General features: G+C 43.5%; 1 protein-coding gene across 1 annotated transcript in view; it reads left to right on the top strand.

The window, feature by feature from the left end:
• Positions 1–27,172, top strand: part of LOC139747352 (uncharacterized) — a 127,031-nt gene that overhangs the window by 82,453 nt on the left and 17,406 nt on the right. Inside the window, 19 exon segments of the mRNA XM_071659559.1 lie at positions 3,849–4,217; positions 4,351–5,401; positions 5,699–6,927; positions 10,051–10,179; positions 12,246–12,401; positions 13,044–13,115; positions 14,799–14,936; positions 15,655–15,918; positions 16,734–16,775; positions 16,777–16,884; positions 17,209–17,503; positions 18,078–18,377; positions 19,408–19,476; positions 21,052–21,123; positions 22,770–22,940; positions 24,804–24,881; positions 26,163–26,373; positions 26,375–26,950; positions 27,093–27,157. Of these exon segments, the coding sequence (XP_071515660.1) occupies positions 3,849–4,217; positions 4,351–5,401; positions 5,699–6,927; positions 10,051–10,179; positions 12,246–12,401; positions 13,044–13,115; positions 14,799–14,936; positions 15,655–15,918; positions 16,734–16,775; positions 16,777–16,884; positions 17,209–17,503; positions 18,078–18,377; positions 19,408–19,476; positions 21,052–21,123; positions 22,770–22,940; positions 24,804–24,881; positions 26,163–26,373; positions 26,375–26,950; positions 27,093–27,157 (5,395 nt within the window).

A 27,172-nucleotide genomic window follows, 5' to 3' on the forward strand; every position in this document is an offset into this window, starting at 1 on the left:
TTTCTTTTATACTTCTCCCACTCAATTGCATTTTTTCCCTGCAAAAATCGTCCAAATGCCTCTCTCTTCTCTTTCACTAATACTCTTACTTCTTCATCCCACCACTCACTACCCTTTCTAAACAGCCCACCTCCCACTCTTCTCATGCCACAAGCATCTTTTGCGCAATCCATCACTGATTCCCTAAATACATCCCATTCCTCCCCCACTCCCCTTACTTCCATTGTTCTCACCTTTTTCCATTCTGTACACAGTCTCTCCTGGTACTTCCCCACACAGGTCTCCTTCCCAAGCTCACTTACTCTCACCACCTTCTTCACCCCAACATTCACTCCTCTTTTCTGAAAACCCATACTAATCTTCACCTTAGCCTCCACAAGATAATGATCAGACATCCCTCCAGTTGCACCTCTCAGCACATTAACATCCAAAAGTCTCTCTTTCGCACGCCTGTCAATTAACACGTAATCCAATAACGCTCTCTGGCCATCTCTCCTACTTACATAAGTATACTTATGTATATCTCGCTTTTTAAACCAGGTATTCCCAATCATCAGTCCTTTTTCAGCACATAAATCTACAAGCTCTTCACCATTTCCATTTACAACACTGAACACCCCATGCATACCAATTATTCCCTCAACTGCCACATTACTCACCTTTGCATTCAAATCACCCATCACTATAACCCGGTCTCGTGCATCAAAACCGCTAACACACTCATTTAGCTGCTCCCAAAACACTTGCCTCTCATGATCTTTCTTCTCATGCCCAGGTGCATATGCACCAATAATCACCCACCTCTCTCCATCAACTTTCAATTTTACCCATATTAATCGAGAATTTACTTTCTTACATTCTATCACATACTCCCACAACTCCTGTTTCATGAGTATTGCTACTCCTTCCCTTGCTCTTTGTTTCTAATCGGTCCTCTATACTTCCTCTGCTCCTTCTCGCTCTCCCTTACTTCCTTTGTTTCGTCTCCAGTCTCCTCTTACGTTTCTTTGTTCCTTCACACTCTCTTTTACGTTTCCTTCTCATTCTCTTCCTTCTTTGTTTCTCCACACATTCCTCGTATTTACAAAACCTCTGCCCTCTGCCTGCATCAGCAAGTTCTAAACTCCTGGTAACGCCAACCAATTGTATTTCCCCACACTGCCTTTGTGTCTTATTATTAGCTTTTATTTGTTTTTCCTCTTCCTTCTTTTGTGATTATCTTTATGTCTGCTTCGATCTTTCACATTCAGTCTTTGTCTTCTCTTCTGATTAGTGCTGTTTATTTTTCCTTATCGTTAGTTTGACTGATTCTTTCTTTCTCTTAACATGTCACTTAATCCTGTCAGCACCAGAATACTCATCCATATTCCCTTTCCTCCTTAACCTGTCCTCCTAAGGCTTTTTAGATGGGTATTTCTCAGTCGGTCTCGACAACTCTTCCTCAGTCTCTCATGACCTCACTCCTCAACCTAGGATGTGTGTCTGTCTACACACAGGCGTAAAAACGTAATGTATGTATATAATATAGGGTAACAAGAGTGTAAACATTTCTCCCCATAACACATAAATGATAATCACACACACACACACTTTATATATATATATATATATATATATATATATATATATATATATATATATATATATATATATATATATATATATATATATATATATGGGCCTGTTTGACATGAAGATATGCCTTACCAAGTTTACAGGTGTCATGGTGTTTTCAAACTTTCGATGTTCGTTTCAGGGTCAGATATTTATGAAATCTATTTCACTAGGGTTCAGTGAAAGGTGAACCTTTACGAATAAAGACAAGACTTTCGTAGACGAGTGATAGTTATTTTAGTAAAGTCGATATAAACAGGGACCAATGATAATGTAAGACGTGTGTGTGCAGCAGCGGTAGAGACAGAGGGAACCGTCGGCACTTGAGGTGTTTGGACGATGTGGTACCCATGTAACTGTACCGAGTGTAACAGCATCGCAGCCGACAACTTCAAGAACACCGCGTGGGTGGAGAGCGAGATGGGTTCCTTCCCCGTGATCCACGGGTTCTTGTCGCTATCCGCCGGCAAGATGGGCGGCGGAGGCGGCGGCCAGTACCCGGAACCCACAATGGGTCTGCAACGATCTGCCACCTGCGGCTACCTGCCCTCCCACCACTTCTGTCCCGTGAAGAACGCCTTCGATGGGCAGCCCTTCATCAGCAGTCGCCTCTCCATCACTGACGGCAAGGTACAGGATGTGGAAGATGACGATGACATCCTCAAGGCGAAGCTGACGATCCATAACGGCTCCGGTCTGAGTATAACCGGCAGTGCTGAGCCCTCTAGGGCGGAGGAAGGGCACAAGAAGTCACGGGATTATAGCGACGACTCCCTCACTCCTGACAGCACCCTACCACCCGTCATCCGTCGCAGGAACAGGAACAGACGCAAAAAACTAGCTGTTAGTACCACCCGCACCACACTGTCTCCACCACATGCCATCACCACCACTCATAAATTTTCAGAGCCCCTGAGCAGCCTCATGACTTCTTAAGTAAAAGTTTGCGTCACTCGACATACCATGCAACTTGATGTATCGACTAGTGTGTCTCGCAGGCTGTTTGCCACGGTGGCAGGTGCACCGACAGTTCCACACAATAGATACATCAAGTAGTACATGTGTAAACATACGATCCCATAGCAACATCCAGGGTCATTGTCATCCTCATTGCAGTCTTTTATCTTAACGGAACTCACTCGAGTTCCACCTGCTTGGTTCGGAAAGTATACACCGAATATCATAAGAAATTAACAATTGAATGAAAAAAACGAGTGATGAACTTTGTACTTTAAACTACTATAAACAGAATTGTAGTAAACTAATCATTCTCATCTTCCAATCATTTTGAGTGAACAAAATCATTTTGTACTTAGTTTCATATATGTTCACTTAATACTAGGTTCACTCATCATTGACACTTGTCTCTATTCCATCTGATTTCACCCAAAGTCCCTCTTCCTCCTCCTGGATTAATAGCGAGTCATGTACACTTTCACTTTATTTCCCATAGAGAGGATAGGATTTTTTTCTTATGTTAGACTCCAGTGTGTGGCACTAGCTTATGATAGAAGTGCGGAAGTAGTTTCAGTGTAAGTGTGTAGCTGCAGTGTCTGTCGAGAATAATGTCACTTTCATCATATGGTGCAGATGCAGTGTATGTGTTGTGTGTACTGGGCTTGATAGTGAGAGCACTGTCTTGATGTTACATGTGTCGGGCATGATCGTAGCTACTTTTGTCCGTGTGGGTGTGATGCATCATGTGTCAGTATGATGGTATCTACCTTATGAGTATGGAATGTAGTGATGGTCTCTGAGTATTTCATGTGGTGGAGACCCCCGCGCTCATAACAGTGTAACAGTCAGGCATCCACTGTAAAGTGTATGACGCTTTGTAATGTTGTGGCATGTTTTGTATGTATTGGTTGTGATTTTTATGTATTTCTTATGATCTCTGTTCACTTTACCTGTCAGAATGTTAGGGTATTGCCTCCAGCCATAGCTTTCCCTGTGATGTTTGATTGAAATGTAGACTTATGGTAGTGTAGGTTATGACCTCCAGAAGTTCACATTAGTGCAGCTGCCAATTCTCTTCCAGTGTCATGTAGCATCTGTTTTGTGTAGTGTTCCTTTAGTATGTGGATATAATGTCCTGATTGTCTCTGTCTACGTGTGGGTGTGTATGGTAGTGTTTTTGGTTGTTGTCTCGTGCCTTGGTGCATGTTGCCTCAGCCAGCCAGTGTGTCAGTGTTACTCCGTAGTGGCTGTGCTTGACTTCCCTCTGGTGTTCGCAGACGTCCATGGTGGAGCCTGCGTCGGGTGGAGTGCCCTGGGAAGGGGAAACCACCAAACCCCCACCACGCACGCGTTCCCAGAGTATTTCCGACGACCAGTGGGCACAGGTGATGGCTGCACAGACCAGCACCAGCACGGCTGTATCTACGGCGACCTCGGCAGGACCTGCCTGCCCCCCTGGTCACACACCAGCAGACATGTCAGCCTTCGCAGGCGCCACTACCCGGCGCGGCTACAACACCATTACCAGCTCCGGGCGAGGCGGCGGTGGCACGCTGGGGCGCGGCATGGTCTCCTCTGCCTCCGTGTGCGACCTCAACACCCTGGCACAGCAGCAGCCCCAACCCGCCTTAAACAGCACTCACGCGGTGCGTCCACCCTCTGCCTCCCCAACACCTTCCTTAGTTGCTCTTAGTGAAGTATTTAGGATATCAGTCTTTTATGTACTATGCCACAGTTAAGTTTCGGTGATCTTATATAATGTTGTCTCTTCCTACACAGGCCAACAGCTTCCAGCAGTTGAACATGATGGGTTACGGTGGCGGCATGGTGTGGGGCGCCCCCTGTGATCTATGCCAGGTCATGCCCATGTATCCTGGACACCCTAACGCTACTGGTATGAAACGTGCCGCCTCAAACCTGTCCATGAACCTGTCGTCAATAGGGAGCGACGTGTCTGGTTACCCGTGGGCTCCACCACCCCCTCATATCCACCACCACATGCCCATGTACCCGGGTTACTACCCTGGATACCACCCACACATGGCCCCTCCTCCCATGGGCTCCGCCATGGGCCTCAACATGTCAATACCTGATTCCATGCATACATTCAGCAAAGTCCCATCCTCCCCGGCGCCTTCAGTCCGCTCCTCATCACACCGCTCACACAAATCCACCAAGTCCCGATCCTTCAGCGCCGCCGACACCAGCGGTCGCCGCAGCCGTAACCGCAGAATGAAGCGCTCTGAGGAGAGTGAGGACAGCCGGTCGTCGTCTGTGAGCGAGGACGACGATGATGACGACCGGGAAAGCAAATCCTGTCAAGGCGGCGGGAGCAGTCTAGCTTGGCAGTGTGACCATTGTACCTTCATTAATTCTGGAGGGACACGAACCTGTGGAATGTGCTCTAAGACTGTGGGAAGTTGCGGCCGCAGTAGCCGAAGGAGTAGTGAGAGAAGACGCTCCGAGCGACGGCGGGACCGACGAACTGATCCGGAAGAAAATGATCGAGATGTGTCCGATTACGACAATGATGGCGGCGGTGTAGTTAAGAGTAATTTATCATTCAATATTAAGGATAGTAAACGCGAGTCCCGCACCAAGGTGACGGGCTCAAACAAGGGCAAGAGCAAGAAGAAGTCCCGTCGACGAGGCAGCTCGGCATCGGCGTCTGAGTCGAAGAGTGAGGGGGAGGAGGAGGAACGGTTAGAGAGACACATGCGTGACCTGAGGGTTTCCTCCTCCTCCTCCCGCAGACGAGGAAGCGACCACGACGGTGTCAACAACAAGGACAAAGACAGAGATAGAGACAGAGGCTCACGCAAGAAAGAAGGTAAACTTAGGTGGAAAGAGTGACATTAGACTTGTGTGGAGTGCGTGCAGTATTGAACATTGTTCTGCTAAGGACTGAAGAACAAGTAGTATTGACTGTGTATCACAGCATATTCTTTGATAAATACGGGCATACATTTCATGACTATATTGATGTGACTTTTGTTTACTGTCCATTTCTATGCTTCTTTTATGTGTTCATTTTGCAATGTCATTAAGAACATGCTAAATAAATGCATCTATTTCGGACATGAGTTTCACTCAGAAACCCTAAAGCCGTGTTTCCTGTATGTTACAGGAAACGTCGGTCGCTTCAAGAACAGAGGCAAGAGCCACAGCGAGCGGTCGAGGACTCCAGGCCGTCAGACGCCGCGGCGCGCCAGCCCAGCAGATGACGTGGGATCCCTGGAAAGCAGCTCGGACCGCAGCGATGGAGAGAGAGCCCGCTCCTCACAGCATAACAGTGTCAGTGCTGACCGTAATGGACACCACAACTCTTTAGACGGCACTTTGGTTGAAACTTTAGCATCTGAGGTCACTGTCAGAACTGGTAGGAAGTCAAAATCAGATAGTAGCGAGCGACGAAGTAAATCTAAGAGTTCTAAGGCATCAAGTCAAGCTTCCAGTGTGGCTGATGAAGAACAAGTGCTAGAACAACCTCCCCAAATCCCAATCGTCGATAAAAAGCTTAGCGGCGAAAACTCTAGATCGCCGAGTCCTAAACTTCGAGTTCAGAAAAGCAGGTCTCCTGAGCTGTCACAGCGGACTTCTCGAGGTGAGGGCGACGATCCCAGTTTCGCTAATACTCTAGATGACATAGCGACGATGGGGACGAATGAGGTAGCGGACCAGGATCTGAGCAGCCATTACATCGACGATCGGCCCCGCAGTGCTGATCTGCTGGTGGCGCCCCACGAGGATATTCCAGTTGTCAATTACATCAGACCCATAACCCCAGAAGAGGAAGTTATCGACGAGCCTAAAACTGTAGCCGTTGAGCCAACACACATCAGACAAGTAGAACCTCAAAGAATCGAAATGAAGAATGAACCAGAGGGTGTTGCCGTACAGGATACTGGTCAGGTAGAAAAGAAAACTGCGCCTGAACAGTTATACGAACCTAGTTATGAATTAGTAGAACAGCCCGTAGAAACCGAGGCTCCAGTTATGATGGAGGTTAAACCCACGATCAATGTTAGAGAGACAAATCAACAAGAACAGGGAGATCATTTGGCAACTGTTGAAGCCCCTGTTGAAGAGCTAAAACTAGAGGAGCCAGAGGAAGTTAATGCTGAAAATATAATGGAGGTTAAGGTCAAACAGGAGTCACCCATAGACATTCGTGGGGAAGTAAGAAGGTCCGTGTCCCCAGGCTCCTCCCTGGGATTCAATTCCTCGCCTCCCGATCGGCAGTACACGCCGCTCAGCTTCTCCTCTTCCGATGCACAGTTCTACTCACCACCCGACTCTCCGGATATCTCTCTTAGCGAGCAGCTTCAGGATAAACCACAGACTGGCCAGACACAGGTGAACCTCGCACGCTTGTCTTCTCTGATTACATTAAACCCAACACATTGGTCTTCAGTACACATTCATGCCCGCTCATAAATTTGTGAACTCGTAGTTTTTTCAGTGAAACTGCTCACTTATTTTCTCATTTCAATGAACACTACACGCTTATTTTCTCGATACATAGTGAAACTCACACGAGTTCACAGTACACAACTCTTTGCGCCTATCACATGAAAAAAAACAAAGAACGGTGCACCTTAGACATTTCTACAGGACTGAACATATCTAGAGGTATCTTCAGTGAACGCTGAGTCCTCGTTACTGAGTCACAGTGAGACTTGTAATCGCAGTTTACATTAAACACCACAAAGTTCATACACACTTGTCCTCAGAAACACAAGTAGACTTTCCACACATCCTTATTATTTACTAAATTCCCTACAACTGTTCTTCCAGTACACTGGAAAAACAAGGAACAGGAAAAGCCAGCCAACAGTGAGGGAAATCCAAAGCCTCTTACCTCAGCACAGGGAGAACAAGTTTTTTGGATTTTTAGCTAATTAATTTTCCTCCCTGCTGAAGAGAAATAATTTCATGGTCTGTACAAACGAAGCTATGTGTCACAGAATAAAGAATGTAAACACCACCCACTGAGTGGAACGGTTGGCGCCTTGTGGTGCAAGTAAGTCCGTGCACGTTCAGGAACCTTAATTCCTACACCTATGTACTTCCTGCAATAAGAGGACAGAATAGGATCAAGTCCACCCAAGAAATCGACGCATTAGTCCTCTCACCAGCTCTCAAAATTGCGATGAACATTCGGTCTCTGTAAAATTAACTTGTACGAAAGAATGAAGCGTGATAAAATGCTGGTGATTTTACAGGTGAGATATCCGGTAGGTTTCTTACTTGCATAATCCAAGAGTATGATTACTTGCTGGCTGTTTTGTAAGTAATAAACTTAAGTTGTCGGAAATGAAAGATAAAAAAAAAAAAGCGATTGCATTAGCGTAGAAGCCCATGTTCATATAAGCACTTTAGACATGAGTTAGCTAGCAGTTAGTGTAACAGCCCACATGCTATGGCAAGACTGTATATGCTACTTGGGTATATAGTTATGGAAATTAGATGATTTAGAGCTAAGCTACACAGATGGAATGAGGACTCCATGTATTCAGATCACAGATAGAAGCAAAGCTAGACTTGGTTAGTATCCATATATGAGGCAAGTTACAGGGATTGGCAGAGGGCCCCATGCCTACAGTGCATTAACGCACCCGTTGCTGGTTGGGACTATCCGCGGCTGGAGACAATGGAGTGATGTATGAATCCGGTTACAGAGGTGTGGTACAGGCATCATATAAGTGATCCATAGACCGAACTTCATGTTAGGTCCGTATACACATACACAAATAGAAAGATAGTTCAGCAGTACGTAAGGCAAGTTAAACAAATGGGCCGAGGGTCCCAGGTATCAACTACATGAAGGCACACATTAGCTAGTTCCACAAGCATTCATATGGACAACAGAGCAGTACCTAAGGCATGTTAAACATGTAAGCTAAGGGTCTCATGTATTCAGTAAACAGAAGCGTACATTGTAAGTTAGGCCAGCATTCATATCATTAGAGTAGTGCATAGAGCAAATTACAGAGGTACGCTGAGGTACCCATGTATTCAGGCAAGAAATCTGAGAAACTATAGGTACCTAACCCTATCCATGAAGATGAAAACGAAGGTACATGATAAAGAAAAATAAACATAGAGATATGAAACATTGCTATATGGTGGATTGCTTACTTGTGGAAGAAGAAAACATCGCACAGAGAACAGGTTGGTAAAACATCTCGGAAAACTTACACAATGAAGACACGAGGGAAGCAGACATATTTACAGCAGTAAGACGGTATGTGAAGTGCGGGAAGCACGCTGGGTACATTGAAGTACGAACAATAAGACTTACTAGAATAGTAGTAGCAGTAAAGGGTACATTTAGCTAGGTTTTGATGCAGCAGCAGCAATAAGGGAGACTAAATCACCAACAGCACTAGGAAACTGACAGATTTATGTAGGGATGCATGGGAGAGTGGTGATTGAGACAGAGGAGATATGCACATAAAACAACTGACTGGCTTTAAGAAGAAAATAGGGCGTTTGAGCCAGGTGTCTGCGTTGAAGAATTTTCTGCAAGCAACTTAAATGGATATGGAGAAAGGATATGAGAGGGATGGCGATGTCATCTGGAAGGTGCCACAAATATATGAGATGAATTTGAATTTACGAAATCTAGCGAGGAGTTTTTAATGGGAGAATAAGATATGTGCCAGTTTGAATGGAGGAGGGTGACTGGTTCCCAAGGAAGGTGGGTCTACGTCAAAGATGTTTAATGTTACCATGGTTTTTCAGTATGGCGTCTTGTAGTACAACCATGAGCAGTACGCTAGTAATAATAAAGACTAATAGGTACAATGAAATGACAATGGTGAGAGATATACTAAAGTAAGAGCAGGAGTGAGAAGTATTTTGGAGTAATAGCAGGAGTGAGAAATATACAGAAGTAAGAACAGACAGGTAAAGTGAAATAACATTAAGATGTACTGTAGAGTAGGAGCAACACGGAGAGGTATGTTGAAGAAGCAATGGAGGGTTAGGTACAGCGAAGAAGTAGAAGTAAGGGGTATACGAGTTGGAAGCAGCAGTGACGGGTATACTAAGGTTAATGCAGTATTTAGGGGTACACTAAGGATGATGCAGTAGTGAGGGGTATGCTCAAGTAGGGGTAACAATGAGTGGTATACTGAAGTGAAAACATAAGTTAAGGTAGCTGCATAATTAAAGAGTATGCTGAGGTGATGACACTAATGGTTGTCTTTTTCTGGTTGTTGTGGAGCTGTGATAGGATTTCCCTCGTTGAAATATGAGACGGGTATTTTAAGGGGTACTGCAATCTGATCGTCGTGATGTGGCTCGTTAATTTTCTTGGGGGTGTAGAGCTATGATAATTGTGTCATTCCAATACTTTTGAAGATGTTTTGGTCGTCTCGGAAATATAAAATCCTCGTTTGTCGTTGGGTTGTGAATCTTCGTCGTTCGTGTAGTAGCCCGGATGTGTGTTTAGTAACACAACCTCTGGTGCAGAATGTTCCGGCCCGGGACGACGACTACCTCGTGACGGCGCTGGAGACGATGCACCAAGAGACTGGCGACCCTAAGTCGTCCAAAGAGACCATCAGGTCGTCCTACGAGCAGCTACCTTACGCTGAAGAGGTGAGTCGTCTCGTGAGAACTACCCTAAGGTAGTACTTCTCGCGAGGGCCACCTTGGGATAGAGTTTTCTCGAGAATCAGCTTGAGTTGGGAATAGTAAGGCCTATCTTGAGGGCTAACTCCTATAAAAGCTACTTGAAGGTAGAGATCCAAGTGCCACCTACGTCTAGTGAGGTCCACCGCGAGGTATAAATCTCTTGAGAATCTCCTTAGGGTAAGAGACGTCTAAAAACTACCTTGAAGTAGATGCCTCGTGAGGACCATCTTAGGGTAGAGATCTCTTAAGGTAAATGGTCATATGAGAATCACCATAAGCTGTTTAGAATATTATACGTAAGTAGAGCTCTCATGAGAGCGACCCCGAGAATCAAGAATTTTGAGCACAACCTCTAGGTTACAAAGGCACCGCTGTAGTTACATATAAATTTCATTCATGTAGTTTTATAATGATAGTACACTATACGTATAGTAGAATGAGAGAGGAGTGTGACATGGGAGTATTTGAGTAAGTGATAGTGGGGAGGGATATGAAGCTCAAGGTTAATTAATGCAAAAGTAAGTGAAACATTAGTAATATTCAACATAATCCATGAAAACTTGCTAGACCTTCTTTGGCAGGCGAAATTTATCTTCAGTTTCAATGGTATAGTCGAATATGCCTATCACCGTGATTTCAATAACGCGCCAACATATGAAAACAAGACATACAGGAGCTGGTGGAACCGCCGCGCCTCCCAACTAGTTGGAAGCATTGCACGCTGATCCTAGCATCTTTTCATATTGAGTTTGGTATATTTTTGTTTTAAATCTCAGTTGCAATGGGAGGTTGGGGAAGGTTTTTCAAAGGATATTGTTTTACAAGTATAACACCGCTTTTTACGTAAAGTAACCCCACATTTTCCTTGAACTTCATAGCCGTCCTTACTATCACTTCTATCGAGACTGTAGTCTTTTAAGGACCACCTAAAATCAGAGATCTCTTAAAGACCGCCTTAAGAAACACCTTGATGTAACACTGTCATAAAGATCACCTGGAGGTAGAGGTTTGTTGAGGCCCACCTTGAGGTAGAGCTTTCTTGAGTATCACCATGAGGTAGTGGTCTGTAACCCACCTTGAGATAAAGGTTGCTTGAGGCCAACCTTGAGGTAAAGCTCTAGGGCAGTCTCTTACGAACCTTCTCGGGAAAGAGCTCATGGAAACCACCTTGATATTTACGATTCTAAAATAGCTACCTTAAGTTAGAGTTCTCTAGAGGAAAACTTCAAGGTATTATTTGTTTCACCTAAGAGAGTTCTCATGAGGTAAACCTTTGGGAGGGAAAAGGGTAAAGGATCAAGTCTCAGTGCAATATCCATCTGCAGGGTCATTTTACTTTTAATTTACTTACATTTTTTATTACCTTTCTTTTCCAATTAATTATAACTTATAAACTTTAGGTCTATTGCTTTATTATTTGGATTCATTTAGTTTTTATCATGTAGTATAACAATTTATTTTTCATACAATAGATTTATAATTCCTTTATTTACTTAATTTACAAAGACTTGCACAACTTTATTTTTTCCTGTTCATGTGAAAATTGTTAACGCTGGCCAAATTAAGTTGCAGTCTGTAGCAGTAACAATTTGTTTTGCTGTATTTGGAAATAATTCATTAATAGTATGCTTAACACACACACACACACACACACACACACACACACACATACGGAAACTTAAATATCTGTCAGACAATAAAACTTCATCACTGATGTTATCAATAGACGTATTTAACCTCATCATTCAGTTACAATTATAGTTTTAAGCTCCCAAGTTTCCATTAGACATCTGAAATAATTTCACTCACGGAAGCAGCTATATCAACTGTTGATAAACAAAAATATTTAATCTCATACCACACAGCGGTAGGCACACTAATTCACTGCAGACACGTTAATCCTCATGAAGCACAGCAACTCCAACATATGCTACCTGCTTCATACTTTGCTAAGACATAACCCCGTTAGACACGGGCACTTAACTCTTACTAACCTCAGCCTAACGTTCTTTGCTGGGGGTAACTAACAGGCGTACGCTGGGGAGGAGGAAGGGAGTCCGATGAGACCCGCGTCAGCAGGAGCACCCAAAGCGGCGCCCCACGCTGACGGGTACGAGTCCCTCAGCTTCCAGGATGCCCTCACCCCATCAGACGCTGCGCGCCTCACCCGCTCCGTTTCAGAACAGGTATACCACCTTTCCCATGCTTCTCGATCAGCCTTATCTTACACACGCACTTAAGAGGAAGTTCCTCGCACTTACAGCAATTGACTTAAAACTTAAGTAGTTACTTGCAATCACCGACTTCAGTACCCAAAATTCTCTGAATATTGTGGTGAAAGGCACATGTAAGTAGGTTTTCATCACAGTTGATTCGAGATATACAGTTTGAAAACTTTCATGGAATAATACCTATGCTGTGTCATTATTTGAAATCTGTTATTGTATTCATAGCATATTTTTGGCCTTTCTGATGTAACATTTGGAAGAGGTAATTACTGCTGTACGGTACGACCCTTTGGTATGATGGCCTGATACATTACGGTGAAGTCAGTCATGCCAGTATATTTTAAGTGTCCACTGTCGTGTTCAAGTATCGTAAAGAACTCATAAGGTTTTAAGAGAATTTTAATGTCGGGCAAGCCCAAAGGGCGTGTTGAGCTAACGGTCTGTGTAGGGTGCTCTGATGATTGTGTACTAAATCCTTACCCTGTGTCTGATACAGGATTGTTCTGAGATGCTAGATGCAAAATGTAACATTTACTAAAACTACGCTATGTCAGGTGTAATGTTTACTGAGACTGGACTTTAGCCTCCCTCTCGCCCTAGGGCCTCAGAACTGCATCCCAGCCTCAAGAGGACACCCAGCTGAACCCCAACGTCGCGGCGCTTCTGAAGGAGGTGGTGCACTGTTCATGTGTTATTGGGTGGTTGGTGTGATGGTAGAAGAGTTCGGTGACGTTGCTGCATTCTGTTGTTTGTAGTATGGCTAGTGCTATGATGTTTTTTGTTTATTGTTTGTGCGTGTGGTGTTGTGGTTGTTGGTAGTTTTGTTTGTATGTTGTGTCATAAAGTAAAAGTAGTATGTCAATTTTGTAGTTTGACAGTTCCGTTCTCTCAATATTTTGTAACTATGTTCCCGGTGGCGTCCTGTTTGTATCTCCAATGACTGTTTAACGGCAGTAACCTGTTTGTTTGGCTTGTGACCTTGCTTGTATTACCACCCTGTGTACCTATAGTGATCTTGTTATGTGTGGCGTCTTTGCGTGCCAACAGTGACGTCCTGTTTGTATCTCTAGCTCTCTTGTTAACGTTGGCGGTCATGTTTGTATCTTCTTGTGACTCAGAATGTGTTTGGGGATTGACGTCAAGTCGGAAGACGATTATTCTTTGCACCTGTCCACATTGGATATTCCTGGTTGTATAGATGTATTTTTATATCATCTTTTTTTCAATATACATCTATATCATATCTACGTTTATGGTCATGCTTATTCATTTCCAGGTTTTGTTCGCAATGATCTTATGATTTTCCTATTGCCATTTTGTTCTTGTATTTTGTAGTCTTACAGATTCACCTTCATGTTAGTTTTGTGTTTTGTTGAAAATGGAAAAAAAGAGTATGTGTCTGCCTGGTGTGCTGTCAGTAAGTCAAGGGCAAGGTTAGCACGTTCAACCACGGTAAAACTGCAGCATACCCGAGCCGCACTGCCTGTTTATTTAAGTTTGGTTACATTGTCAAGGGACCCTGCTCCTAGTGAGCACAATGTTCCAGAGCAATTATATCTACTTGACATCAACCCCTTACCGCTGAATTCGGTTATTTAGATCATGGCAGTCTTAACCCGCTTCTTAAGGTAGTAGCACTTTGTCCTACAGGAATTCATTCTCAAGGGCGAACCCACCGTACCCCATGAATTAATTTTGTCCTGTCACCGTAGTGGCTCAGAGATGATTTTACGCAAATGTCAGGGAATGCCTTTTAGAGAGTCGAATGTTCCTTGGAACTTGATGCAGAATCATTCTCTGAGAATCATGGCAAACAGAGACCCATTGGGCACATGCAACATTTGCTATTGACTACTACGAGTAAGTAATTCGTGGAAGAGATTACGTATGCTAGTATTTTATCTGTACTATTTTGTAAATGTATGTACAATAGATATAGATTCTATGTCAGGGTGATACGACATTATGGACGCCCTGTAGTTACCTCACTCTTCCCAAACGGTTGGCGCGCCGTGCTCGAGGGGATCAATTCATCGTACTCAAAGACTTAACTCATCATACTTAAGTAGTTACTTCACTTTGTTCATGGTCTTAGTTTTCTCACTGCTTCACCTCACTATCCTGAAAGGCTTTACTCGTCATGTTCAAACGGGTTAATTCATCGTACTTTTGTTGTTGAGTCACTGTACTCATTGACTCATTTGCTCAGGGAGCAAATCCACAATAATCATGGGAACTAGTTACCGTATATAAAGGGATGATGTTACTTAAGGGCGTAGTCAGGGGGTTAGATAACCACACTGAAGGGATTGCTTCTTATCATTCAAGGGGTTAACATACATTTACTGATGACAGGCTGAGCGGCAGAGCAAGACGATGAAGTGGGGGTTGGAGGACGTGAATGAAAAGTTCCTGACGGTGGAGGAGATCATTACCAAGCGGCGACAGGAAGCCATGAGGAAACAGGGTCTCCATCTGGTCCAGGTTCTCAGGGTGAGTATATGTATGGGGTCATAAGGCATTCTTCCTCAAGCCATCATTATGAATTTTCTTGCATCAGTCGCTAACCCTGTGAACGCTACCTCTGTCACAAGTTTTGTCATTATCCCACCTCCATTTCTTGGTTAAAGAAGGCCAAACGACTGTACAAATCTTACGTATGATGGTCTAGCCTTTGACCCAACTTTTTAGTGTTAGCTCAGAGGCTAATCTTAGGGTTGTAACAACTTACTCATTTGGTTAAGCCACAGGTAATTTCAGTACCTAAGTCGTAGGACCAAACAATATATTCCCAATTCAAGAAAATTGTTAGGAGCCCCATGTCATGTCGGCTGCTTCAGCCAACAAAATCGGCTAGGCTAGAGAATAATATACATTTTATGTGCCTAGGTCATGTAACCTTTCATCTAATCAATGCCTGTAACACCTGTATCACATAATATTTTTCATATACATTTCTGATGCAGGTATCACATGGTGATTTATTCTAGGACTAACAGTACATCAACCACCATGCTAAAAACAACGAATGTCAATAGACTGCAACACGTCTGTTACCTTGCCACAATCATTTTTGAGTTCATTCATATATGATCTGTACTTCCACAGTCTTAAGCACCAGAGCCTGCTAGTTGTTTGCAGCTTTACACAGCTTGTATATCATGTAAGGTACACGTAAACACCTGTTACTGCTCGTCTCTCACCTTCTTAGGATGCTGAGGACTTAGGCTACGCCTCCGAGGACGTGTCCATCGCCCTTACGCACTGTGGGGACAAGAATCCACTAGAGTGGCTGAAGGAGAACTGGCGACACATGGTAGACACCGTGTCTACCCTTGCCACCAACTACGGCCAGGAACGACGCGTCAACGATGTCGGGTCCATCACGGCAGCGGAGGCGCGAACGTCCCTCAGGGTGCACAAGGGAAACATCTGGGCGGCAGTCACCGAATGCGTCGAGCAGCGTCAGAAAAAGGTACTGACGGTGTTACCACAGCTTCGTGTGTGGTTATAACTAGACAGGTGGTGATTAGTTGTTGTTTTGATATTTTGTGTGACTAGCTTTGTCGCTTCCTGGACCTCATGACTCACGCCATCAGCTGTTTCTGGCACAGGAGACAATGTGAGGCTGATATTAAACTTTTTAGTAATCATTCCGCTGGAATGTGTTCAGTAGGTCAACTTACGATGCTCTCAAATGAAGAGAGGGTGGGGGTAGGGTGTTCAGTTGCATTATATATTCGCTTCTAAGCGTCCTTTTGTAAAGTTGTGTGCAATACGTTGATGTTCTTGGCAACACTTTTTCAGTGTCATTCGTCAAATGTTTTGTGTTCACTGTACACTAACATATTGTGTTTACGCTCGAGGAGAGTTAGATATGTATTTGTGACATGTGCATATGTCGTATCACCGTCACTGATTAATTAGACATTGATTGGCTGTATCATTAATTAAAGTTTTCCTCTGCTAATTTTCATTGGCTAGTAAATGATGTAATTAATTTAAGATCAGTGATTAATGATGAAACTGGCCCATTCACTGAAGGATTTTCGTTTTTAGGATTTATCTAACTGGATCCGTAAATAACTTAGTATCAATATTGAACTGAATGTATGTTTAAATGGTGGCTGTATCAGGTTAATACACGTTATTAGTATATAGTTAACTGCTGTTGCTGACTGATATCTGTATTGCTGACTGACTGGCGTAAATTCACTGCTGATTGATTGTATTGTTGACTAACTGTATTGCTGATTGACGGACTGCATTGCTGATTGACTGTGTCGGCAGTTCAACGAGATCTACTCACGGGGCCGGTTTACGCGAGAAGGCTGTGGTTCGGGCCCTGGAGACCCACGACGGCGATGCTGACTCTGCCTTCATCGAGCTCAACCGGTCACAGCTGCAGCCCTTCATGATGAAGATATGGAACCCGCTTCAGGTCAGAGCTACCTCCTTAAAACTCGGCCTTAACAGTCTGCCTACTTCTGGTTGTCTGTATGTCCAGTTAACTAAATCAGTCAAGTAGGGTAACTCACACAGATCCTCTGGACATTTGAGTTAAAGTTTATTTGTCAAGAATCATGACGCTGTTGGTGATTTATATATCAGGGAAACTAGAGAATTATAAGTCATTGCCTAATTTAACTGCTACAGCGTTTGGCTTAAGGTTAAGATAGATGAGAAAAGCCTCTCATTTAATCAGGTTCTGATGTATTTCAAAAACTTACGGTACAGTTGTTTACGAGCCTCTTGTCTGTGCTAGGGTCAGGAAAACGCCGTGCCCAAGACAGTTCCCTCCACTCCCGCCCCGGTGGAAGTACAGGATCTCGCGCCATCGTCGACCCTGCTAGACGTCAAACCAACACCTTCCCAGTTAGACCTACCTCGCCCCGCCCAAATAGACGTTCCTCATCCTGCCCAAATCGATGTTCCTCATCCAGTCCAAGTAGATGTCCCTCGTCCTGCTCAGGTAGACGCTCCTCGTCCTTCCCAGGAAGACGTTCTTCAAGCATCTACCCGGACGGACGCCATAAAAGACACCAGCCAAACACAGCAAGGTAAAGTAGGTCGCATTTACTGTCGCTTCTTCTGCCGTAGACTTATGTGTAGTAGCCATCTTCAGCGACCATACTTGCCGCTCGGATGGCTTCTAAGCAAGACTCTTTTATGTAACTAACGGTTACATAAAAAAAGTCTTGCAAGTTAGTTGTTTCTCAGTTCTCATCCATTATGTATGGTGTCCGGCGTACGTTTTATAGTATGAATTTCAGAATTAGGAAATATGATAAGGTTTTTTTCTTGCAACGCTGATTTCTTTTTTTTTACGGGAGTGTTTTGTAAAATGAGTGTGTGTAGGGAGGGGGGGGGGGGATTCAAGTTCGCATTTATTTGAACATTTACTGTTTCAGAGTAACCACTTGCCTAGATGAATATGTATGCCACATAAATATTTTACACCTGAAGGTTGTTAGGAATTGATCCAGTAGAGCCGCCTTCTTATTCGAGGTCTTCTACATCAGCTTAATTCAATCAACTACGGAGACACTATGTCTGTTTAGCTAGGAACACTGTAAAGAAAAAGAGAGCAGGTAGCATCTATGGAACCATCACCCCCATACTCCCAAACAACAGAGATCGATGATGAGGAGGAGGAGACAGACGATGAGGATGATGTCTTTGAGAATACGTATGCCAATATCGACCCAGTGAAGGAAGAACCTCCCAAAGAGGAACCTATATATGCTACTGTCCAAAAGACATCTAAAGTGAAAGCTAAGGAAACCGATACTCGGAAATTTAGAATTTTGGCTAAGCGAGACGATCGGCCACAAGACAGAAGGCCCCAGACCCCCAACAGGATTGACATGACTACCGTAGACGATGATGAAGTCTTTTCCGCCAGCGAAGTGGCGGGACTGGAGTCTGACGAGGGTAGGAGAATAACACGTTTGCGACTCGTCCATACATTTGCGACGACATGGCGTAGCTGCTGCATGGTTTCGTTGCATTTAATGCTTAAATAGTTTTTTTTCATGATAATACACTTATAACCTTAGCATGCTTAAACGTTTGCAGCTTTTTGTAGTTGTTTTGATTAGCAATTTTGAGTAATAATGATCACTAGTTAAATACGTCGTTTTATTTTGAGGTAGACATGGTTGGTGCTAGTATATTTAGATTGGTTTATTCGAGGCTGCTGTTGGCGAATAGGTATTTCTGTCAGGCAGTGGCAAATTATTATATGCTGAGGATTGCTTTTAGTCTTGCCCATATTTTATTTGTTCTAGTGCGAGACTGCAGTTAGTCCAGTATGTAGACGGTAGTGATATTCTGCATGCTTAGTTCCCCTGAGTGAATATTCAAGGCAGTAAAACAGCTTCGCGATGCACTAATGGGTCATTTTTACACTGGCTATTTTCCGATGATATTCCTGTGGAGAATATCACTCATAATGTAGATAAAGGAAGACACTCGCTGGTATATATGCTGAAGTGTCTAAAAAAAGAATTCATTAATCATAAACGATCTAACCAAATGCATCCTTGGTTTACGTCCATTGGCAGTTTCTTGTGTAACCAAAATTCCTTGATACAAAGCTTCATTACGTTTAAGTATCATATAATCCCACCGAAGACATTTTGTTTACCACAAGAAACAATAGATTTGCCCCCTTTTTTTTTTTACATACCGAGATGCTTAGGCTGGTGATTTTCCTAGTTTAACAGCAATGCGCTTGCAAGTTCTCATTAATGTTACGGAGTTGTAGTTGATAACACAAACTATTCTAGAATCTACTGCACAGTAAGAGACTTACTGATGTATACTGATGCAGTATTGTTAGCACATGAGTACAGTCACGTGAATAAGTTTACTGCAACAACAGCAGAAGTATTTAGAAAGAGTAAAGTGAGCAGGTTATGATGTGGAGCAGCGAGTGATCCGCCTGTCTTCTCCTCCGTAGAGTCGACCATCGAAGAACTGCTGGTGGGGCTAGACAGTAATCCGTACTACGAATACTTCTCAGCCGTCGGTAAAAGACGGTGGTGACGCTTGTATTTGTCTAACGCTTGACTTTCACTCACTGCTTAGCTTTTCTTACAGCTTGTCATATTTTGGTTACTCACTATAATAACCCTCTCGGCCACCGTAAATATCTTGTGGTTTTAAAATACATTTGGTTGCGAGTGATTTTTCGTTGATTTGAAAATTACATAGGTGATATGTGAATAGATTCCGTGATAGACTGTTTTTATCGGCACGTCGGAATTACTTTTTTTCCTTTCATGGTTTAGACTATGGCTAAATAGTTTTCCCTTTCATCGACTAAGGGATGAAATGATTCACATGCATCCATAATGTCCGCCATTAGTTGGCTCTACAGTGTTCGTGTGTGGTGTACCTAAAGGAAAGAGTGTGGTTCCATGACTGATCCTAGGCTAGTGTTGTGGTGTGCACTAGATACGACGATCAAGACCACCAGTGACTGGTGCAGGGAACAACGCCTGGGGCACTGTCTGGGCCTACTTACCCCCAAACCATGAGACAGTGTTGCCATTAACCATCCTACCCACAGTGAAGATAGAAAATAAAATAGTTTGGTTTCATTATTAATCATTGTTGTTTAAGTAGAATTTTCACAATTATTTTTCATATATTTGTATAATCACATATTTAACCCCTTGAGCACGACGGGTTTGGCCGTCGTGCTCAAAGGATTAAAGGTTTCTTCCTTTTCTTTCTGTTTTGGGTTCGATCTTGATCCCTCTAGAACTCCGAGTCATCCATGCATGATGCTTTACATTTGTCACAGTTCTCAAGGTCCGTTGCATTTCCAGTTGTTGCTACAACAACATAAACTTGATGACAACGAGGAAAAACGAACCTTTATACTTTAACTGAAAAGTTTACTGAATTGAGTATCATCAGTTCAACAGATATTTAGATGGTAGCTTAGTCTGTTCTTTTCCATGGAATTAATCAGGAATGAATTGTTCTGATTATTTTCAGTCTTTTGTACCTATGATTGCATTTTTAGAGCAAATTGGGTATTACACCTCATTTTTGCCTGGAGTATCTCAATTCTTCTGAAAGCATTTTTTCTATTTTAATGTTAGTGATTGGTTGACGCTTAAGTTCGCAATCCAGAAGTATATAAACATTCCTCTCCGTTTCATCTGCTGTGAACCGACTGAAAACACCCATTAGGTCAGTACTGGAAATTTAAGACTGAAAACTGAGACCAATGTAACCCCCTGTCTAATCTTTGACCTCGGCAGTTTTTAATCACATAGGTCCGTGGGAGTGCTGTTGACCAAGCACACACACACACCACGGTGCTGTGAGCTTCATACGACACAACATAGCTGCGTCATCTGGTATTGCTAACGCTCAGCTTTCCTGACGCACACTCTCCTACCAAAAGATTACAATGCAGACTTCTGAGCATTACGTTATACTATGCTAAAATATAATGGAGGTTAGTTAAGCAATACAGAACGTGTTTTGCTGTGTGGTAAGACCACCACACTAACAGAGCTCTGTCGTGCGATGAGCTTACAGCACTGAAGGTTAAGCTTCGACAGTAGTGACACGAGCTTACTTGCAGACCTGGAGGAGTTCGAGGACTCGGAGGAGGACGAGAGCGATAGTGAGAGGGAAGAGCCCCAGGAATCTCGCGGTAGGTCGACACTCGCTGTCCACGCTTACCTCACCTGGTGCTCACGTAGTCCGCAAGATATTTATTTTGCTTACTTTATGCTCAGTTGTTTTGTTGTCGCGTAGCGTGCTAGAACTCTGCTTCGCTTCCTGAATAATCACTTACTTGATGTTTACTGGGTGATTACTAAGACCTTCGTAGTTGCTAGATACATACGAAACTTTCTAATTATCTTGGTACTCTGTTGATGCTTACCATATTGTCGAGATATTCGTCGATGCGGAGAATTCAGTAATAGACAGGACGACGGGCTGTCGATGGGACCGGAGCCCGTGTCGGACAGAGCCCTGGAGCTCTTGTTGCATTGTGCGTTACATTAACCAGACGACATCATAACCCACTAAACCGACTACTAATGATTCGTAATGTACATATCTATGATAAAATCTAATAATGTAAATAAAACTTACGGTGATGATTAAGGCAAAAAAAAAAAAGTTAACGAAAACTAACCATTTGTAGTAACTGTATTGATAACTAAGAGTGTAATGGAAGTTACGTAAAGGATTTCAGATACTGATAAGATTATTTCCTTTTAACTAATTCTGGGTATTTAACCAAAATCATCTTAATGCCAACATGTCCATTTGCTCTACAGGAAGTGTCTTTTTGTTTTCTTTCTTTTAAAAAGAAAGATGTGATCATTTGACGTACACATTGACACCTCTCTCACACATGTATGTATTAATCATCCCTCTTGAGCCCGACGTCATGATCCCAAAACACATCTTCCCACAAAAATACCAGTCCCGAAGCACAGATCACTGGAAACGTTATAACATGCTATTCACTCTACTACACTTTAGTGTGGCGGGTTTTCTAAGTACATTAGTAAATCATGTTATTTCATTTTTATTTGTTTTAAGATATATCGCGTACGATATGTAAGGTACGAGCGTTCTTTGCTTCGACGTATTTTTTTACATCATATTTTGTTTTGTTGTATTGTATATCTCTCTCTTATGGAGTACATATGTTGTTAAGGAATATATATTTATCATATACATCATGTGGTAGCAGGTGCTTTGGCATCCACTGTGGACAAACTGATGCATACTGTAGGACTTTTTGTAGTATAATGATGATATATATATATATATATATATATATATATATATATATATATATATATATATATATATATATATATATATACGTGGCCGTCGGGATATCTTTTGACACCATAACTCACGCATCGTACCTTACAATGCATATTTTATTCCATGCAGTTCTCGCACTACCTCATAACTCACATCTTACATAATACCTCATATCATACCTCATACACCTCACCTCATGAGTAACAAATGTCCATCAAACCTCACACCAGGATCCGGCCATCATATCTCCCTTCCCACACCTCACATCACGTTCATCTTCCCGCCTTACACCGATAATACTCTCCATGGCACAGTCGTTGGGACCTTGATCGTAGATACACATACACAGTATAAGACAACTGCCATAGGTTATGGAAGAAATATAAAAGAAATCTAACCTTCCTTCAGCCAAGATGAAAACCCCTAGTTCTGTTATCATTTTTCTTTTGTTCTCTAATGATTTCATAATCTTTATTTTATCACACATTTACCATCGTCTCCTTCCAGATGCATTTTTCAGTCTTGGCCTCTCCCTTCTTATTTCGTTGCTCTCTTTACTGACCTGCTTTTTTGACTGTTTCTTCGTGGTGCTTCCTGCGCGGGTGGCAGCAGGCGTGGCGTTGGTCTCCCCCACCACGCCCTCCGACCAGATGGACGCCCTCTCCGACTCCGCTTCAGGTGTGATCCTTGTCTTGCGCTTTGTGTTGTAGAGGCTTTAGCTTCTATGTCCCGTAGAGTGTCACAATCCGTCTCGCTTTCTTCCACAGGTCCATACCACCCGTGTCTGTCCAACAAATCCTTATCACCCGTTTTTCTCTATGTTTCTGTCCCACAGACCCTTGCCAATCGTCTCCCTCTGTCATCCTAATTTCCAAGGCATTTGCCATACCAAGTGGCATCTCCCTCAGTTGTCTGTAAGAGAGAGAGAGAGAGAGAGAGAGAGAGAGAGAGAGAGAGAGAGAGAGAGAGAGAGAGAGAGAGAGAGAGAGTTATAAAGCACATATGATAGCGGGAAACACCACATCAAGTTATGGTCAGGTAATGGAGTAAGAGCTGGCGACTTACGATAAGATGAGGCGACGTCTGTAAATACAGTTCATTGTTTTCGTGATTAACGATTGATTGATTACCATACCGTTCGTGAGAACACAGAATTGTTACATCTTATGGGTCTACTAAATACATGATTATTTTGAATTTCTTGACCTGAGAGCACTAACATACTGTAAAGTCGTTAACTGCGGGAAACCTCTAACAACCCTAATTTTGAGTGTGCATATAATGGAAATGGTAACATAAGGGCGGTTATATCCATTCGTTAAGGGAAAAGGTTGGATGGGCCGATCAGGTCTGATTAAAGAAAAAAAGAATAGTATGTTGGTGGTTATGTATGTTACCCTCTTCCTCCAAGTGAAGTCGTTGGTTCCTACCTTACAGGACATGGTGCTTTTTGACCACGTTTTGTACTTGTTTTGTAATGTCAGTCTTTCTTGTGCCTTGCTTTTTGACCACGTATTGTACTGGTTTGTAATGTCAGTCTTTCGTGTACGTTGCTTTTTGACCACGTTTTGTACTGGTTTTGTAATTCAGTCTTTCGTGTACCCACTACGTAGCATAGCAGAAAGCCAGTCAACAATTAAGATATAAACTTTTTGTTTGTTTGTTTGTTTTCATTTTTGAATATCAACTCTTGTTGCTAAAGTTTTTCGGATAAATCAGTGTCGATCCTTAATCAAACTGCATTTTCAGTACCTGTTCCACCCTGTCTCATCACTCTTTACCTTCCTACCTCCTCAATAACCAGCCGACATTGTCTCGCACTGCCCTAAGTTTCATCTCTGCCCAGACCAACCACTGCCACCCGCAGGTTATTTCTTCGCCTGTAGCACCCAGACCTCTCCTCCTGCTCTAGTCGACGTAGTCCTCCCTGATCACCAGCCACTTTCCTCTCCCTCTACCTAGACCTCACGTGTTCTTTCCTATACTCATTGTTCTCCCTCACCTTCCCTTCAACATGGCCACAGATCCTGGTATCCTTGTCTCCAACAGTAGAAAATTTCGGTCACATGATTTATTGCTTTACACCATTTTTTTTTTAGCCAGATAACAGATAAGGTGTGTGACTTAAATCCTTGCATAGTATTTGGTAAATGTTTAACAAATAATAAAGTTCACGTCGGACATATGAAGTGAACTAACTCCTTTTAACATTATTATTAGTTCGGAATTGATGGAATTCAGTGCAAAGGTTCTGGTAAGATTATTACTAAAACTATGCCGCTCACAATGATCCTTTAACACCAAGGACACTTTATGAAGTCGAGTCAGTTATGATTCACTGAGTGAGTTGCTTCCCTGTGGTATCTATCCTGCTGGACTTGGACCCAGCTGTGTGGGAGGGTGGGCTAGGCTTTTTCCATACCCCATTAGCGTTACACCTTCCCAGCGCTGTTAACAATAACACTTAAGACATGCGAGTGCAAAATCTTGGTGGCAGCAATCCTAACATCACTAGGTGACGGTGGTGTTGTCTTTGTGCAGGAGAATCTCAGGAGAAGGAAGAGGAAGCGAAGGACACCCTTCAGGAGGCACAGACGCTTCAGTACGTAAGAAAAGAAGGTAAGAAGTAAGTAGCTCTCGTCATGTGTGTGTCTCTCTCCCTACCTTGATACCAACCCCGGTAGCTATGCAGGAAGGAAATGGTAGTCTTCTCTCTCCTTCACCACCCCGTCCTTCGTCAGCCACGTGTTTAAACACATACATTACCGATGTGTTGTTGAATCTGTTGTGCAAGGCAACACTTGAAAATCTACATGCAAGGAGGGAATAGGTTTTTCATGGTGTCGCGAGGTTCTGGAATGCCAACACAGCAACACTAGGCCAATATGAGATTCGGTTTAACTTTTGAAGTAAGCAAGTTCTGTTATATCATACAATAGCCTGGCCGGTGTATTTCGTTAATAGTTTTAACTACAGGCACCAATTGTGGAGATAAGCGTATCAAATAATTATGTGTAGTCTTATCTCTCCTTTGGCGGCGTGCTGGACAAAAATTGGCAGTGCTTGGAATTTCGTGTTGCAAGTATGAGAACCATGGTTCAAAGACAGATCTGGATGTGTGGCCAAGTGTTGCTAGTGTCTCTTGCAGGCTGAGCCTCAGTCACCATGAGAACCACCCTCCTGTGTGGCCTGGTGTAGTGCCTCCCGCAGACTGGGCCTCAGTCACCACCTTCCGCCTACGTCGTGGAGTGGTTTGTGTTATGTAAACAAAGTTGAACTTCATTTATTTATGTTTTCTCCTCCCGGAAATTTTTCTCTTTGTAGCTTAAAACAAACTGATTACTTTCAATACTTTCACTTCAGCTTATCTGCTGAAAGCATGCTTGACTTCAGTATTGCACTGACATTTCTCAAAGCTGTAAAAGTGTGAAGATATGGAGGTTTGGAGTGTCTCTTCTTAATTTTGGCTTTTCAGTTTACTTCTTAAACACTAACAGATGCTCGGGAAATAACTTGCAGTATTCCTTCCTAAGTCGGCATATTAAAAACAATTTTATTTGAATATTGCTTTTTTGTATAACATCTTTGGTTAAGTTATGGTCAATAACAGAAGCTTACTTCACCCGTTACACTTTAAGGCCTAAGGCTCTTATGACCAGTGCATTTGCATAGCAAGTGGAAGACCAGCCTGTGGCAGTGGGATCGTTCCCGGGCGTCTGTGATAGTGTGGGGGAGGACGACTTGCGAGGCTCCCCGACCTAATTGGTTCCTCTGTCCTAGTCCACCTCCTCACCCAAATCTTCATACTTCACGTCTTAAGTCTCTTTCGACCTCAAGTGTATGATGTGGTCGCAGCTCCAGTAGACTGTTGTTAATGGAGGGATGATCTGTCCCCCACAGATGTTGTGGTGCACCCTCTCAAGGCTTTCACTCACTACGCTGACCTGTCTGTATCTGAGTACTCCGAGGAGCCTCGTAGCCCAGCCCCTCCGGACTCCATGACGTCCCCCTCAATCTCTTCTCTTGACACTAAGTCTTCCGCCCGTGCCACCGAGAGCCCGCCGCCCAAGGGCTCTCTACAACCCCTCCACTCACTCCCTCACGAAGCTGTCACCTCCAGCACTCACACCAGCCAGCCGCCCCCACATTCCCGTAAAACGGACTCATAAGAAAACGCCAAAATATTCGAGCACTCTCCTTGTCAGCCTCTCAACTCAGAACGAAGTGTATGAACATACCACCGATAAAAGTCTTGTTCCACGGCTTCAACCCGCTCCTTCGTCCGTTCCAGAGCTGCCTTCCCTGGAAGATAGTGAGGCAATAATCAGCTTGCCGCCAGAGAAAGATAATCCCTTACCCCATCTCATAGCCGCAGACGCCCGTCCCGAGAGTAAATCTGCTCCGAACTCGGTGCGAAACTCCTTCATCTTGGAGGACTGCAGTGAGAGTGAGGAAGAGGAGTCAGTGAGCGTCACTACAGGCCGACTAAGTTTGTCCCTCAGCGCTGCTAGCATAAACGTCAAGTCCGAGACTATACAAACGGAACAAGTCGTCGCCGCCGAACACACTCAAGAGGAGAAGGAAAGCGTGTGTGATGAGGTTGAGAAAATAGAAAGTGCTGAAAGTACCCCCTGGAGAGGAGGAGGAGGTGGAGGCCGCAACGACGGAGGGTGGCGGGCGGACCCCAGGTAACTGTGGCGTCACTCGTGTCCGGAGGTATGGTCTGCTCCTCCACACTACCACCGCCATCACTCTCACCTTTACCCCTATCTCACCAAGCATCTCCCAACTTTCGGCTGCTTTACTAATTATACCCTTTTAGCTCAAAAGTTTCGCGCTGTTTTCATTTGATTTCTGCTATCCATACTTGAATTACTTTCACCTGCTAACATTGAGTTGTTTTTTTGCAC

Source organism: Panulirus ornatus, chromosome 68 (genome assembly GCF_036320965.1).
Source record: "Panulirus ornatus isolate Po-2019 chromosome 68, ASM3632096v1, whole genome shotgun sequence".
Taxonomy (NCBI): Eukaryota; Metazoa; Arthropoda; class Malacostraca; order Decapoda; family Palinuridae; genus Panulirus; species Panulirus ornatus.